At 54.4% G+C, this 14,812-nt stretch overlaps 2 protein-coding genes and 1 pseudogene across 3 annotated transcripts; 2 read left to right on the top strand and 1 right to left on the bottom strand.

Moving 5' to 3' along the window:
• Positions 1-1,252: 1,252 nt before the first annotated feature.
• UBA7 (ubiquitin like modifier activating enzyme 7) lies at positions 1,253-9,947 on the top strand. The gene is made up of 24 exons (XM_008063177.1): positions 1,253-1,466; positions 1,548-1,716; positions 1,812-1,946; positions 2,032-2,138; positions 2,451-2,541; positions 2,643-2,778; positions 2,976-3,073; positions 3,171-3,317; positions 3,760-3,942; positions 4,120-4,227; positions 4,396-4,476; positions 4,556-4,711; positions 4,800-4,965; positions 5,045-5,250; positions 5,348-5,412; positions 5,503-5,686; positions 5,760-5,834; positions 6,064-6,247; positions 6,677-6,759; positions 7,033-7,125; positions 7,205-7,396; positions 8,983-9,075; positions 9,151-9,251; positions 9,718-9,947. The coding sequence occupies exons 1-24, from the start codon at positions 1,411-1,413 to the stop codon at positions 9,842-9,844; spliced, it is 3,036 nt and encodes a 1,011-aa protein (XP_008061368.1). The 5' UTR covers positions 1,253-1,410; the 3' UTR covers positions 9,845-9,947.
• A 178-nt stretch (positions 9,948-10,125) lies between these two features.
• Positions 10,126-11,900, bottom strand: FAM212A (family with sequence similarity 212 member A). The gene is made up of 2 exons (XM_008063176.2): positions 11,707-11,900; positions 10,126-10,971 (listed from the first exon to the last, which is right to left on the bottom strand). Exons 1-2 carry the CDS (start codon positions 11,755-11,757, stop codon positions 10,168-10,170), a joined length of 855 nt encoding a protein of 284 aa, XP_008061367.1. The 5' UTR covers positions 11,758-11,900; the 3' UTR covers positions 10,126-10,167.
• Positions 11,901-13,084: 1,184 nt separating this feature from the next.
• On the top strand, positions 13,085-13,598 carry LOC103265516 (annotated as a pseudogene). The gene has a single exon (XR_002482254.1). The product of XR_002482254.1 is annotated as an NHP2-like protein 1 pseudogene (transcript).
• Positions 13,599-14,812: the final 1,214 nt, after the last annotated feature.

The following is a 14,812-nucleotide window of genomic DNA, read 5'->3' as shown; positions in this document are numbered from 1 at the left end:
GAGACCTCATCTCTACAATAAATCAAAAAATTAGCTGGGCGTGGTAACGCGTGCCTGTAGTTCCAGCTACTTGGAAGGCTGAGGCGGAAGGATCGCTGGAGCCCAGCAGGTTGATTCTGTGGTGGCTGGGAGCATGCCACTGCACTCCAGCCTGGCGACAGAGTGAGACTCCAACTCAAAAAAAAAAATAATAAGAAATAGATGTAGAATTTCCTTAAGTACTCTTTGGTGTCTATCAAATATAGCACTTTACTTCAAAATCCAGCCCTGGTTTCTATACCTGGTACATCTGTCGCACCCAGTAAATGTTATTGAATGAAAACAAACAAAAGATCGCAATGACCTAGTTTATCACACTCACTAGGATGGGTATAATTTTTTTTTAAAAAGGAGGGAAAAAAATAGTGTTGACAACAATGTAGATAAATAGGAACTTTGCACATTGCTTGTGGGACTGTAAAATGTGAAAAACAGTTTGGTTTTTGGTTCCTCAAAAAGTTCAGCACAGAATTACCATATGGCCCAGCAACTTTCTCCTAGTTATCTGCCCGAATTAACCGAAAATAGGTACTCAAATTAATACTTGTTCAAGAAGGACCATAGCAGCACTATTCACGATAGCCAAAAGGTGGAGACAGCCCAGATGTCCACCAATGGATGGATGGAGAAACAAATTATAGTATATAGATACAATGGCTTATTATTTGGCCATAAAAAGGAATGAAATAGCGATACAGGCTACAACTTTGATGAACCTCAAAAACATTACGCTAAGTGAAAAAAAGCTGACAGAAAAGGTCACATTTTGTGATTCCTTTCATATGAAATATCCAAACTTGCCAAATCCCCGAGACAGAAAGCATATTAGTATTTGTCAGTGGATTGCACTAGGGGTTGGGGGCGTGTGGTAATTACTCATTGTGTTTGGGGCATTCTTTTGGGGTAATTAAAATATTTGAAAACTGCATAACATTGGGGATACACTAAATGCCACTGACTTGTATACTTTAAAATGGTTAATTTTGTGTTACATGAATTTCACCTCAATTAACGACAAAAAAACCTTATGACAGCACTTGATTTAGCCATTATGGAATTTTGTGGGGAGCAATGGTCCATCCTGAGACCTATCCTAGCTGATAGACCCTGACTGGCTTATCTAGGGTTGGCATCTGTCGAGAACACCAGGCAGGACCAGGAACTGGCTCAAAGTCTAATTTAGCTTTCACTTTTGTTTTCCTTGAAATGAGAGAAGCCAGAAAGAGAGCTGTGACCAGCAGCATTCCTCACTCCTTCGGCCTTAGTTTCTGTCTGCACTGGCTGCAGTGGGACACTGGCCCCTGCTGTCACTGCCTCCCACACAAAGACTCTTTGAGCACTGCAGCCTGTGGTTCAGCCCCAGACCTGAGAATGAATGTCCTGGAGACTTCCAAGTTGCTGGATGAGGAGCTGTACTCAAGACAGCTGTGAGGCCCGAGGTCGGGGAGGGTGGGGTGGCCTTCATCCTCCCATCTACAACTGCTTGCTCTCCTACTTCCCATCCACAGGTATGTGCTCGGCTCAACTGCCATGCAGAGGATTCAGGGAGCCAAGGTCCTACTGTCAGGCTTACAGGGCCTGGGGGCTGAGGTGGCCAAGAACTTGGTTCTGATGGGTGTGGGCAGCCTCACTCTACATGACCCCCGCCCCACCTGCTGGTCTGACCTGGCTGCCCAGGTAAGCATCCTGGGGGGCTATGGGCTCCCAGACCAGGGTGGGGGCAGGGCCCAAGAGGAGTCTCTTTGCTCATGCTGCACTGGGGCTCTTTCTAGTTTTTCTTCTCAGAGCAGGACTTGGAAAGGAGCAGGGCTGAGGCTTCTCAAGAGCCCTTGTCTCAGCTAAACAGAGTTGTCCAGATCTTTGTGCACAGAGATGATATCACCGAGGAACTGCTGTCAGACTTCCAGGTCAGCCGAGTCCCCTCCTCCAGCCCTCAAGAACAGGGAAGGCTGGGCATTGATTCTGGCCCTGCTGATCATGGAATCCACCCAGGTGGTGGTGCTGACTGCCTCGAAGCTGGAGGAGCAGCTGAGGGTGGGCACCTTGTGCCGCAAGCACGGAGTCTGCTTTCTGGTGGCTGACACCCGGGGCCTCGTGGGGTGAGTGAGACTGCCTGCTCAGCCTACCACATTACAGTCAGCAACTGGTCCCAGTGCTATTCCCAGTTCCGGGCTTGCTCCAGTGCCCCTGTACCCAACCTCAGCAATCCCTCCTGATTCTTGCCCCTAGTACCACTCCTCTCGTTCCTCTTTCCCAGCCTCCAGACCTGTTCTAGTAACTCTCTCAAACTCTGGTTCTCAAGCCTCTCCTAGCATTCCTTTTCCAATTCTAGCCCTCAAGACTTGCCCTAGTATCCCTTACCCCCACAACCTGTAAGCCATCTCCGTGACCCCTGCTGCTGTATCCCCCAGACAGTTGTTTTGTGACTTTGGTGAGAACTTCATCGTGCAGGACCTTACAGAGGCAGAACCCCTGACAGCTGCCATCCAGTACATCTCCCAGGTGTGTGCTGAGCTATGGGCATTCACCTGACCAAGGAGGGGCTGCCAGGGCCAGTGAAAGGCAAGTACAGGCAGCCCTGAGCCAAGCCACTTTCCACCCAGGGCTCCCCCGGCATTCTCACTCTGAGGAAAGAGACTAATACCCACTACTTTCGTGATGGGGACCTGGTGACTTTCTCAGGCATTGAGGGCATGGTTGAGCTCAACGGCTGTGCTCCTCGGTCCATCCACGTGCGGAGTAAGTCAATCACATTCCAACTCCAGGCTCAGTGTCCAAGCCTCAACTGGGGGGTAAACGTAGCCTTATCCTTGGGGATCGGTTTTCCCTTTATCTTCCTCAGGGTACAGCAAGGTGGGACACAGATTCAAGATAGGATGGGGTGTGAGAACTACTCAGGTTCAAGGGTCGTACTTACTAGGCTGGATCTCCCCCAGAGGACCAGTCCCTGGAGATTGGGGACACAACTACTTTCTCTCGTTACTTGCGTGGTGGGGCTATCATCGAAGTCAAGAGACCCAAGACTGTGAGACATGTGAGTTCAAGTGCATCTGAGGCAGGGGAGCTTGGGTATTTTGTAGGGGGTGGCCCACAGTATTCTGGGTCAGACCATGAGCCAGTTGCCCTTGTAGAAGCCCCTGGACACAGCTCTGCTCCAGCCTCGTGTGGTGGCCCCGAGTGCCCAGGCAGTCCACCGTGCCCACTGCCTGCATCAGGCCTTCCGTGCACTGCACAAGTTCCAGCACCTCAAGGGCCGGCCACCCCAGCCCTGGGATCCTGTGAGTAGCCCTGTTGCCCCCAACCCTAGCCTCTGTCTTACTGGAGTCTCACCTGCCAGAATGCAATAATGACCATTCACAGATCCAAGTATGAATTCCAGAGGCAGTTTCCCACTCATAAAAAGGAGATGAAAAATATTATCTCTGGACTAGAGGCTGGTTCCATGGAAGCACTGGGCATACATTCTGGGGACCCTTCCTACATCCTACCTTCTCAGAGATGGACTGGAAGCTGCACCCAGATTGTCGAAGACTTCTGGGCTGCTGTGGTACTGGGCATCTACTACTGGTGTTGCGCAAGCAGGCAACAGGGCCAGACCTTCCCACCCAGGCTTCTGCCTCCTCTCCTGTAGAACAAGAGAGCTGGCTGCTGAAAGGATTCGAGTTGAAGGGAGTGGAGTTCAGGCTGGGGCTACTATGCCCACATCATCTCATCTCACAGGTTGATGCAGAGACTGTGGTGGGTCTGGCACTGGACCTGGAACCACTGAAGGGCACAGAGGAAGAGCCATCGGAAGAGCCACTGGATGAAGTCTTAGTGCGGACAGTCGCCCTGAGTAGTGCTGGTATCTTGAGCCCCATGGCAACCATGCTGGGTGCAGTGGCTGCCCAGGAAGTGCTGAAGGTTGGCACATAGGTGGGGTGGGGAGACTGGGAAGGTATGGAGGTCAGTGTGTGTGCCACAGGGCACTCAGCACTAGACAGTGGCCCTGGAGGCTTCACCAACCTGGGTGCAGCCTCCAGCCAGCATCTGAAGGACTTGGAAAGTGGGGGGAGTCCCAGTCTGAAATGCCGCCCTCAGGCAATCTCCAAGAAGTTCATGCCTCTGGACCAGTGGCTATACTTTGATGCCCTTGATTGTCTTCCGGAAAATGAGGAGCTCCTTCCCAATTCTAAGGACTGTGCCCCGGTGAGATTCTGGGGTAGGGGTGTAAACCTTGCTCAAAATCAGGGCTAGGGGAAAAACACGAGGAATGGTCCTGAAGAAAACATGTGGAATGGTTCTGATTCAGGAAACTCAGTGTAAGAAGGAGATGCAGGACAATAGTCATCACTGACTCCTGTCTGTGTTCCCTAGAGACACTGCCGCTACGATGGGCAAATTGCAGTGTTTGGGGCTGGTTTTCAGGAGAAACTGAGTCGCCAGCACTACCTCCTGGTGAGCTGTGGGGTGAGGTTGGGAGTGCCTTTGGGAGAGCCAGGACCAGCCCTATGGCTAAGGCTTCTCCTGCCAGCAGGTAGGCGCTGGTGCTATTGGCTGTGAACTGCTCAAAGGCTTTGCCCTAGTAGGCCTGGGGGCCGGAGTCGGCGGCGGCTTGACTGTTGCTGACATGGACCACATAGAGCGCTCCAACCTTTGCCGTCAGTTCCTCTTCAGGCCCCAGGACATTGGTGTGAGTGCCAGCCCCTTCCCACACTCCTGTGTCCCAGACTGTCCTCTCACACACCTCCCCACCCAACATCTTTCTGCCTTCTTCCCAGAGGCCAAAGGCAGAAGTGGCTGCAGCAGCTGCCCAGGGTCTGAACCCAGACTTACAGGTGACTGTGCATACCCACCCACTGGATCCCACTACAGAACACATCTATGGGGACGACTTTTTCTCCTGTGTGGACGGTGTGGCAGCTGCTCTGGACAGTTTCCAGGCCCGTGAGTGTCTCCCTTTGGAGCTCAGTCCTTTGCCCTACACTGTGCCATACCCACTTCTGACCTTCTGCCCCCCTGCCAGGGAGCTATGTGGCTGCCCGATGCACCCACTATATGAAACCGCTGCTGGAGGCGGGCACAAAAGGCACCCAGGGCAGTGCTTCAGTGTTCATGCCACATGTGACTGAGGTCTACAGAGCCCCCACTTCAGCTGCAGCTTCTGAGAATGACACCTACCCTGTCTGTACCGTGCGGCACTTCCCCAGCACAGTCGAGCACACCCTGCAGGTAGAAAGCACCCTAGAGACCACCACCCATCCAGCTGAACCCTCATCTGCAGACCTGTTCCCCATCTGGCACCTCATTGATCTTCCTTCCTCCACAGTGGGCTCGGGATGAGTTTGAGGGACTCTTCCAACTGTCTGCAGAGACTATCAACCACCATCAACAGTAAGACTATCAACAGAGGTTGACAGAGCCCAGGGCTCCAAGCACCAGAGTCTGCAAGGCCCAGCCTCAAACTTCCTCCTCTCTCTGCAGAGCACACACTTCTCTGGAAGACATGGACATGGCACAGACACTGTCCTTACTGCAACCAGTGCTGGGAGTCCTGAGAGCACGTCCACAGACCTGGCGAGACTGCGTGGTGTGGGCCCTTGGCCACTGGCAACTATGCTTCCATTATGGCATCAAACAGCTGCTGAGGCGTTTCCCATCAGATAAAGTGGGTGGCTAGGGATCGGGAGGCTGAGGGCTCAGGGGGACCAGACTGAGCCCAGCATCTTCTATTTCCCTAGGTGCTTGAGGATGGAACTCCCTTCTGGTCAGGTCCCAAACAGTGTCCCCAGCCCTTGGAGTTTGACACCAGCCAAGTGAGTAGGGTTCCCTAGGGAGCTATAAGATGTGGCCCTCAGAACAGAGGTAGACACCTCTGAATTCTGCAGAGATGCACAGATGCTGAGAGAGAAAGAAGCGTGTTTGTGCACATGTGCCTGTCCACATGTGAGGCAAAGGCAGGCACTTAGACCCTACAAATGGGCATGCACCCATACATGCTTACTTGTACCTCTGCATCTGCTCCTGTTCTTGGTCTGGCTGCAGGACACACACCTCCTCTATGTGCTGGCAGCTGCCAATCTGTATGCTCAGATGCATGGGCTGCCTGGCTCACAGGATAAGACCGAGCTCAGGGGGCTGCTGGAGCAGCTGCCACAGCCTGACCTCCAGCACTTGGTACCCACCTTCAATGATAACCTAGAGCTGGCTTCTGCTTCTGCTGAGTTTGGTGAGGCTCCTGGCCCTGACCTCTCCTTCCCCACACACACATGATCCCCCCACCCCTGGCACATGCTGCCACTCAAAGGCCTAAGCCTATCCTGTCCTCAACCTGTACTGCACAAGGAAGATTGGGCCTAGAGGACCTACATTAAATTCACTATCTCTTAGGCCCTCTGACTTCGTGTCACTCTAGGCTTAGGCCTATCCTCTGGTTCCTTAGTATGCCTTCTCCTTGCTGCCTACCCCAAGTCCAAGTTCTCTTGAAAGATGACCGAAGAAAAATAAACAAATAAAATCCACTGGGCACTGGGGAGTGTCTAGCTATGGCCCACAGGTGAGGATAGGCTTGGTAGAGACCAGAATAGGCATCAGCCTCCGGGAAGAGTGCAGGAGACAGGAGCTAAGGACTGCCCCAACAATCCCCTTCCCCTGACAGGTCCTGAGCAGTTAAAGGAATTGAATGAAGCCCTGAACATCTGGAGCATGGGTCCTCCACTGAAGCCTCTGATGTTTGAGAAGGTGGGAGCCCAAGTAGGGACAAGGAGTCGAGTTGGGGAGATTGTGGAGGAAGGTCAGGAGCTAAGAGTCTGGGAGCACTTTGGCCTGAATTCTCCCAGCAAAGCTTTGGAAGCAGTTCACCTTCCCTGAACATCACCCTTATTATCTGATGAATGGGGAGATGGTGAGCATCCACCCCACAGAACTGTGTGAAGACCTGTGCAGTGGCATACAGTTGGCTATGGTGAGGGGCACTGCTTCAGTGTTAACACTACCATGACTTGGACCTCACAGGATGATGATAGCAACTTCCATGTGGACTTTGTGGCAGCGGCAGCTAACCTGCGGTCTCAGAACTATGGGATCCCACCAGTCAACCGTGCCCAGGTAATCCTTGCCTCTCGGGGCTCAGGCCTGGAGGCAGGGGCCAAACCTTGGGCCCAGACAAATCTCCTATCCTTGGCAGAGTAAGCGAATCGTGGGCCGGATTATCCCAGCCATTGCCACCACAACAGCAGCTGTGGCAGGCCTGGTAGGCCTGGAACTGTATAAGGTAGTGAGTGGGCCACGGCCCCTCAGTGCCTTTCGCCACAGCTATCTGCACCTGGCTGAAAACTACCTCATCCGCTATGTGCCTTTCGCCCCAACCATTCATACGGTGAGCCTTTGATACCCTCCTCCTACTACACTAGGCCTGGGTTCCTTCTGCACCCACCCGAACAGGCCCCACTCTAGCTGCTGGCTCTTACTGGGACCCAGACTGTGCCAGAGTCCTCAAGACTCCTGATGGTCTGCTTACTGCTATGAAGCCAGGCGGGGACCTGTCAGACACAGGAAGCAGCCGTCAGCCATCCCCACCCCCCAATCCTCCATAGCCCAGAGTCTTGGAGAGCTGCAGCTTTAACTCATTAGTGGAGCCAGACATCCCCCACAGCCCTCTCCTTCCCAGGAGTCCCCCTGTGGGAGGTGGTGGGGAGGAAGGAGTAGGGCCCCACCTCAAAAAGCCTAGCTTCCCCCTGCATTGCATGGGGGCCCTGGTCTACCTCCTGTAAGCTGAGTTAAAAAGCTTGCCACCAGGGATGTGGGGTCTGCAGCTGTGTGTGTGTGTGTGTGTGTGTGTGTGTGTGTGTGTGTGTGTGTGTGTATTTGTGTCACAGGTGTGACTTCTCTGGGGGTCTGGGCATCCCTTGTGTGTGGGCACAGAGGGAGCAAGCTTGCACATCTGTGTGCCAGATGGGAGAGTCCAGGGCTCTTCCTCTATGTGGGCTTGCAAGGATGCGCCTGTGGGTACCCATGCATGTATTCCTGGGCTTATGTACAGTGTATTTCTGTGAGCACAGGGCTGTAAAAACCTCCAGCCATGTGCCCTGGATCTGCAGTCATTGACATTTCCTTGGGGCACAGATGGGAGGGCAGAGGGAATGCCCTTACCAGAAGAGAGGGCACAGGTCATGGGTCAGCACTGGGCTTTTGCTGAGCAGCCCCGGGGTTCCTCCATCCATAGCACACAGAGCCCCTTTGTGAGGCACCCACCTTTAACCAGCACACAGGCTGCCTTTGTCCACGGAGTGAAGGAGGAGGGGCAGGAGCCCCCATCTTGCCTCTATCCTAGTCTCTGTTTGACCCCAGTGTGTTTCCCGTGAGGCTGGCAAGGCCCTTTTCCTGGCCTCTGGATCCCTGCTGGCCAACTTTCTGTCCTCAGCTCTAGGCAGCAGAACCTCAAGACTCTTGAAATAGAGAAGGAAAGAGGGAACAGGAAGAGGAAACCTCCATAGTCTGTGTCCCTGCTGGAGTCTCTGGACCAGTGGGACCCTGGTGGTCACTGTGCCCTTTGGCCTGTGTCCCATGAGTGGTAGCACAGGATTGGGGGACAGGATGTGGCCTGCAGCTCCCAGCCTTGTATTTGAGGAACAAGCAGCTTTATCGGAGACTGCAGGGGCCCTGCACTGGCTTCCTCAGGAAGCACCACCCCCTCATTCTCCTTCCCTCCCCCCAACTGGCTGGTGTGATGGATTGTCTGTTTCCCTGTGTGGGGCCCCATAGCCCCATTTCCTGTGCTGGCCCCAGCATGGGCAGGGAGGGGGCTGAGACTCTGGGCCAAGATCCCACCTTCCACCCCCCACCCCTTGGCTCCTATTTCCTGCCTCTAGTTCAACTCCTCCCCTAGGAAAGTCTGCTAGTAACTGGGATAGGGGTTGGGTGTGGCGTGTAAGAAGTTTCTCACTCCTTCCCACCCCAATCCAGTTCCACCATCTGAAGTGGACCTGTTGGGACCACCTGAAGGTGCCTGCTGGGCAACCTGAGAAGACCCTGGAGTTGCTGCTGGCCCATCTCCAGGTGTGCCCTGTCCCTGCCTTGTCCCCAGGCTCAGCCCACCCTGACCCAGCTGGCAACTGACCTGACTCTCTCTAGGAGCAACATGGGCTGAGGGTGAGGATGTTGATGCATGGCCCAGCCCTGCTCTATTCAGCTGGATGGTCACCTGAAAAACAAGCCCAGCGCTTGCCCCTCAGGTGAGCCCACATGTTGGTTTAGCCAGGCCTCACCTGTCCCTGGAGATTGGGGATGGGGGACACACAGGCTTTTTTTCCTCTTCCCATCCCCATTCTGGGCCCCTCACACCTTCGCAAAGAATTCTTTCACCAAATGGAGCCAGCAAATGGGCTCGGGTGGGGCGAGAGCTGAGCGCCTGAGGAGGGGCCTTCAGGAGCTGCCTACTTGGCCAGCCCCACTGGCTCCCCCACAGCAGGCACAGCCCCCCTTTACAGCCCATTCCCAGGAGACCCATGGCTTCCTGCCTCCTGCTTGCCCCGCCAGCCACTCCTAAAATAGTTTCAGATGTTTCCTGTCTTGAGCTGCTCCTGCTCCTGGCTTGGGCTCCTGATGGCCTGCCAGCACCCTCTAGTCCATGCCAGGTTACCCTCTGCCTGCCACTGCTCACCTCCCCAATCTCCCTTAAACTCCGCTCCCCCCCACTAGGGTGACAGAACTGGTTAAGCAGGTGACAGGCCGGGAGCCTGATCCTAAGATGAGGGTGCTGGTACTGAAGCTGAGCTGTGAGGGTGAAGAGGACACTGTTTTTCCACCTCTGCACTATGAACTGTGACAAAGCAGTTACCCCATCACCCTACTTGACTGAGATCTACATCCCAAGCCCTGTATCTTAAGCCTACAGTAGCTATTCAATAAATGCTTGTTGAAAGACGGCATATTGGAGAGGATGGATAGTAAAATATGGGGCAGTAAAGAACATGGGTGTGACACGGGCGTGACAGGGACCCTCTAAGGGAGACAAAAAGCTCTTCAGAAGATTTGCCTGCCTGGGCTCTGCCTCACAGGGCTGGGGCTGCCTCCTGGAGCCTCAGGACAGTCTATGGAGCCAGGATAGTCTAGAAAAAGGACTTTATTGTCCCAGGCTGGAGGGCAGGGTCAGAGGTAGCTGACATCATTGCAGATGATGGGTTGGCGGCTGCGGCAGCTCATAAGGGCTGCAAAGCGTGAAATGTCTGCAGGCAGCTCGGGTTCTGGGCGAGGTGGGCATGACAGCCGCTTTCCTGCCATAGCTGTCCGCCGAGCCCTGGCCAGCCGGCGCCGAAGCTGCTCAGAGAGGCCAAGCAGGAACTGAGGGGGCCGAGCACGGGCACGCTGTCCACCTCCATCACCTTCTTCTCCTGATGTCTCTGGTAGCTCCATCCAGTTATGCACCAAGTCAGCAAAACAGTTGTCCCCCAGCACCAGGGGCTGGCGACTGCGACCCCTGTTCAGCAAGGCTGCTGTCCAGTCCTCTGCTTCCAGTCCCTGCCAGTGCTCCAGGCAGGCATCTGGGGTGGACTTGGGCCGGGGACGATGGGCATGCGATGCACTGGCTACAGGGGCCCTCCTGAGCAGGGAGAGGCCACTGACTGAGAGGCGCTGGCTATGAGGGGGCCGTGCTGGGGGTGCTGGGCACTGGGGTACAGGCAGCTCTTCTTCTCGCCATGTGCTGCCTGACACCTCCGAGAAGCCAGAGTCCCAGTCTAGAGCATGCTCCCTGGGATCCCCCAAGGCTGCACCCCTGTCTTCTGTTGTCAGTGCTTCCTCCTCCTCCTTCTCTTCCTCCACACAGCAGACTGAGTCCTCTTCCAAGGCACCTGAGGTCCTAAGCTGGTGGCTGGGCTGCACACTTGGGCCAGTTTGGGGGGGTGGCTGCAGGGGACCAGGCACTGGGGGTGAGCCTGTGTCCCGGCCACACAGCTGAAGGAAAGAAAGGGCAGAAGTCGGAGAGGTATCAATTGTCACCCCTGCCTGTCTGCCAGGCCAGCCCTGAAAACAGAGTGTCCAGGAAGACTTGATAGGCCCACTGCCCCGGGCAGCAAGGCTACTTTAGTAAGCACAGGGCCGGCATGAAGGTGCTGGCACACGAAGCTCGTGTGACTCTCTTCCTCCGACCTGGTGGCAGTCCGGCAGGCTGCAGCACGCAGGGCCGGGCAAGTCGGCACCCGCCACCAGGGCAGGCAGGCAGGGTTGCGGACTTGAATGGGGAAGTAGGTCCTGCCCAGGTCTGGAGGGGCATCGCGTGCCTCTTGGAGGATTCAGCTCCCCAAAGCCCAGACGTCTTTCAGAAACAGAACGCTTGCTAAGTGAGGGGTAGAGGAAGGAGGTACAGGCCAGCCTTAGGTTGGGGTCGTTCACAGCAGTGCCAGCACCTCTTTAATCCCTTGCCGCCCCATACCTCGCCCCAAAAGAAGTTCCCCCTTCTACTCTTCTCCCCCGCCTCCCTAGCAGCAAGGCCCGCTGGATGGCTGTTACCTGATGCCCAGCGCAGCTTCCAAACGTCCGAAACCCGACGCGGGCCATCTGGGCCATCTGCGCCGCGCCGCCCCGCCCCCATCCCGCCACGGATGGGCACACCGGGACGACCCCGCACCCGTTTGCTGTTCCGGTACCCCGCACACGTCCTCACGAACCACAGCCGTTCCCAAGCCTTACCAGTTCCCAGCGGAGCTGGCTGAGGAAGCTGTCAAGCCGAGCGCTATGCATGTCCGTGCTGGAGCCCCCACCAGGGCTGCCAGTTCCTCTGGGAACCCCGGCGGGAGCTGTGCGGAGAGGGCGGGCCCGGCCGGCCAGCGGCACCCTCAGCCACCGCCTGGCTCCTCGCTCTCCGTAGCTCCAGACGTCGCCGCCCCAACATCTGGCAGCCACGTCCCGCCCCCGGGGCCGCGGGGGGGGGGGGGGGGGCGGGGCTGAACGGCCCCGCCCCTCACCCAGCTGGGTGGGTAACCTGGGCGTCCCCTCCCAGCTCCGCAGTGGCTCTAGGGGAGGGGCGGGGTTGTAATGGAAGTCGAACCCTGGGGTCCCAGAGCCCAGATGCTTCAGGCGGTCGAGCTGACCCTGCGTTGGCTGTGTGAGCAGGTCATGCCCTCATTTTCCCCGTTTATGCTATCGTGGAATAGCGGTCCCTCCACGGGGACCCCGTGCTGCGCCCGCATGTGGGCAGAGCACCCCCGATTGTCGGGGTCTGACCCACTGGACTCGTTTCTTGAGGCTGGCCAGGACACTCCCTGGACGCAATGAAACTGGGGTTCGGTCTCTCTCCCGAACAGTGCAGAGGAGGGGCCTCACTTGGCTGAGGAGGGGCCTCGGGCAAGGCCCAGCCATCGCCCTACCGGCCCGCGTCCGCGCCGAGCTGGGCAGGACCGCCCTCTAGTGGGGAGCGTGCGGCTATCTGCCGGTCCAGCGGCTACAAGCAACCATCAGCATGTTCTTTGCAACCCCCACCTCCGCATGCACCAACTGAGGGTCGGTGCAGGGGTGAGGGAGGACGATGCTCTCTGGTTGGAAGGGTCAGAGCCTATCTCCTGAGGCTGCTCTATGATCGCAGTCTAGGCTAAAGAGTAAGTCTAACTGTTAACAGACTGGATATAGAAGGCAGAAAAATACCGGGGAATGAGAACCAGGGGATGGAGAGCCTCAGAGGAGACATCAGGATGCAATCTGGATAACCCATCATGGGGAGATCAAGAAGAGGGGCATTCTAGGCTACAGCAGCCAGTGGAAAAATCCTGAGGGACAGAAGCTAAACAGGGTCAAAAGCAAAGAAGGTGCAGGTGTCTGAGCCTGGTTGTGGAAGAAGTGAAGAGGTCAGCAAATCCAGTCTCCAGCGTCCTTAGTAAGGAATATGGATTTGTTTTTGGTGTGGTGAGGAGCAATGGGGGCCTTTGAACAGGAAATGACCTGGGCTGGCCCTTATTTAGATAAACCCAGCTGCTTTGGGAAAAGGACTCTGTAATAAGAGTGGAGGCTGGGTGCTGCTACTCTGACGTCGGCTGTGCTCACTGAGGAGTGGGGAGCCTGTGGAACCGCAGCCATGACTGAGGCTGATGTAAATCCGAAGGCCTAGCCCCTTGCAGATGCCCATCTCTCCAAGAAGCTATTGGACCTTGTTCAGCAGTCATGTAACTACAAGCAACTTCGGAATGGAGCCAATGAGGCCACCAAAACCCTCAACAGGGGCATCTCTGAGTTCATTGTGATGGCTGCAGATGCTGAGCCACTGGAGATCATTCTGCACCTCTCACTGCTGTGTGAAGACAAGAATGTGCCCTACATGGTGTTTGTGTACTCCAAGCAGGCCCTGGGGTGGGCCTGTGAGGTCTCCAGGCCTGTCATCGTCTGTTCTGTCACCATCAAAGAAGGTTCACAGCTGAAGCAGCAGATCCAATCCATTCAGCAGTCCATTGAAAGCCTCTTAGTCTAAACCTGTGGCTTCTGCCACACTTTCCCTACTGACTCCTCCCCCTGAGGTTGTGTATCATATTGTCTGTGTTAGCATATAGTATTTTCAACTACTTTCCATTATTATAAAATATTATTGTACTAAATCTGGTTTCTGGATTTTTGTATTGCTTTTGTTCTGTTTGTACAAGGTTGTTTTCCCTCTTCTCCCCTTCCACCCTCTCTCTCGTTGCCACCTCCATCCTTTTAACCCTCTTTTTTGAAAAACGAACAAATGCCCAGAACAGATGGAAGCAAAGCAGTGGCACTATTCAAAGTCAGGAAGAGCCAGAAGAAACCTGACAGAGCCAGGATATAGATCTGGTTCAGCTTTCATCAACTAATTTCCTACTATGTGCAGAGTATGATGGAAGTGAACACCATCCACTTTGTATCCTTGTGCCTGGCATATAGAATCATTCATACGTGTTAAATTGCTTTAGGGGATTTTGTATCATTTGGGGAGAAAGTATGTGTTCTGTGAGTTGTTAGGCTTATACCCAAGTGTCATTTACTAAATGTAACCCTGCTGTTTGCTTTTGGTAACATGATATGTTCTCCCCCACTTCCCTAAACCCTAACCATATCCCTGAGGGTGGCAGGGCAGCAGCATACAAAAGAGATGTGCTGCAGGATTCCAGAGGCAGCCTGGGTGAGTGAGACATGGGGCTGTTGGCCTCGATCTTGAGATGGGAGTAGCAAGGCAAAGTGCATGGACTGGTGCTGGAGTAAAGGATTCTGGGAAGATTGTGGAGACCTGGCTGGTAGTTACATCCAAGATGATAGAATCCAAGGAAACAACCTCTCTTTAAACGGGGATTTATTCAGTGGATACGTGGCATCAGCTCTGAGAGCCCTTATCCCTGTTTCCTGCCACAATGTGGGTCAGATGTATTCTTTGTCATATGAGAATGCTAACATGTCCTTCATTCATGTGAGCATCTTAATAAATAAATATATTTAAATTCCAGTTAAAAAAAGAGAGTGGAGGCTCCTGCCCTCATCCATGTAAGGGAAGGGAGGGTTTGAGCCTGGACAGGGTAGGTACACTAATGGGGGTCACTTTAGGGTATTTTTTAGAGCTAAAATCAAGTCTTGCTGATGCATGGATGTAAGTAAGGAAAGAGGGGCATCAAGTATGACTCATACATTTCTGTCCTTAAACAACTGGTTGGATAGAATTACCATAAATTGATCTGAGAAAGACTGGAGAACAGTGGGGTTGGGGGTGTAAGCCAAATGATCATTTATAGACACGTGACCCTTGAGGTGTATGTTAGATATTCCAGAGGAGTTGAAGGGTCAGCTACTAGGTGTTTGG

Source organism: Carlito syrichta, unplaced genomic scaffold (genome assembly GCF_000164805.1).
Source record: "Carlito syrichta isolate Samal-C Ts95f unplaced genomic scaffold, Tarsius_syrichta-2.0.1 Scaffold306628, whole genome shotgun sequence".
Classification (NCBI taxonomy): Eukaryota; Metazoa; Chordata; class Mammalia; order Primates; family Tarsiidae; genus Carlito; species Carlito syrichta.
Note: the sequence above shows the minus strand (reverse complement) of the source record. Positions and strands in the feature narration are given on the sequence as shown.

Coding starts and splice junctions, on each gene's coding strand:
- FAM212A (XM_008063176.2), bottom strand. CDS start 11,757: ATGCATAGCGCTCGGCTTGACAGCTTCCTCAGCCAGCTCCGCTGGGAA. Junction 10,972..11,706: donor GCCAGCTCCGCTGGGAACTG/GTAAGGCTTGGG, acceptor TCTTTCCTTCAG/CTGTGTGGCCGGGACACAGG.
- UBA7 (XM_008063177.1), top strand. CDS start 1,411: ATGAATGTCCTGGAGACTTCCAAGTTGCTGGATGAGGAGCTGTACTCA. Junction 3,318..3,759: donor CACCCCAGCCCTGGGATCCT/GTGAGTAGCCCT, acceptor CTCATCTCACAG/GTTGATGCAGAGACTGTGGT. Junction 4,228..4,395: donor ATTCTAAGGACTGTGCCCCG/GTGAGATTCTGG, acceptor TGTGTTCCCTAG/AGACACTGCCGCTACGATGG.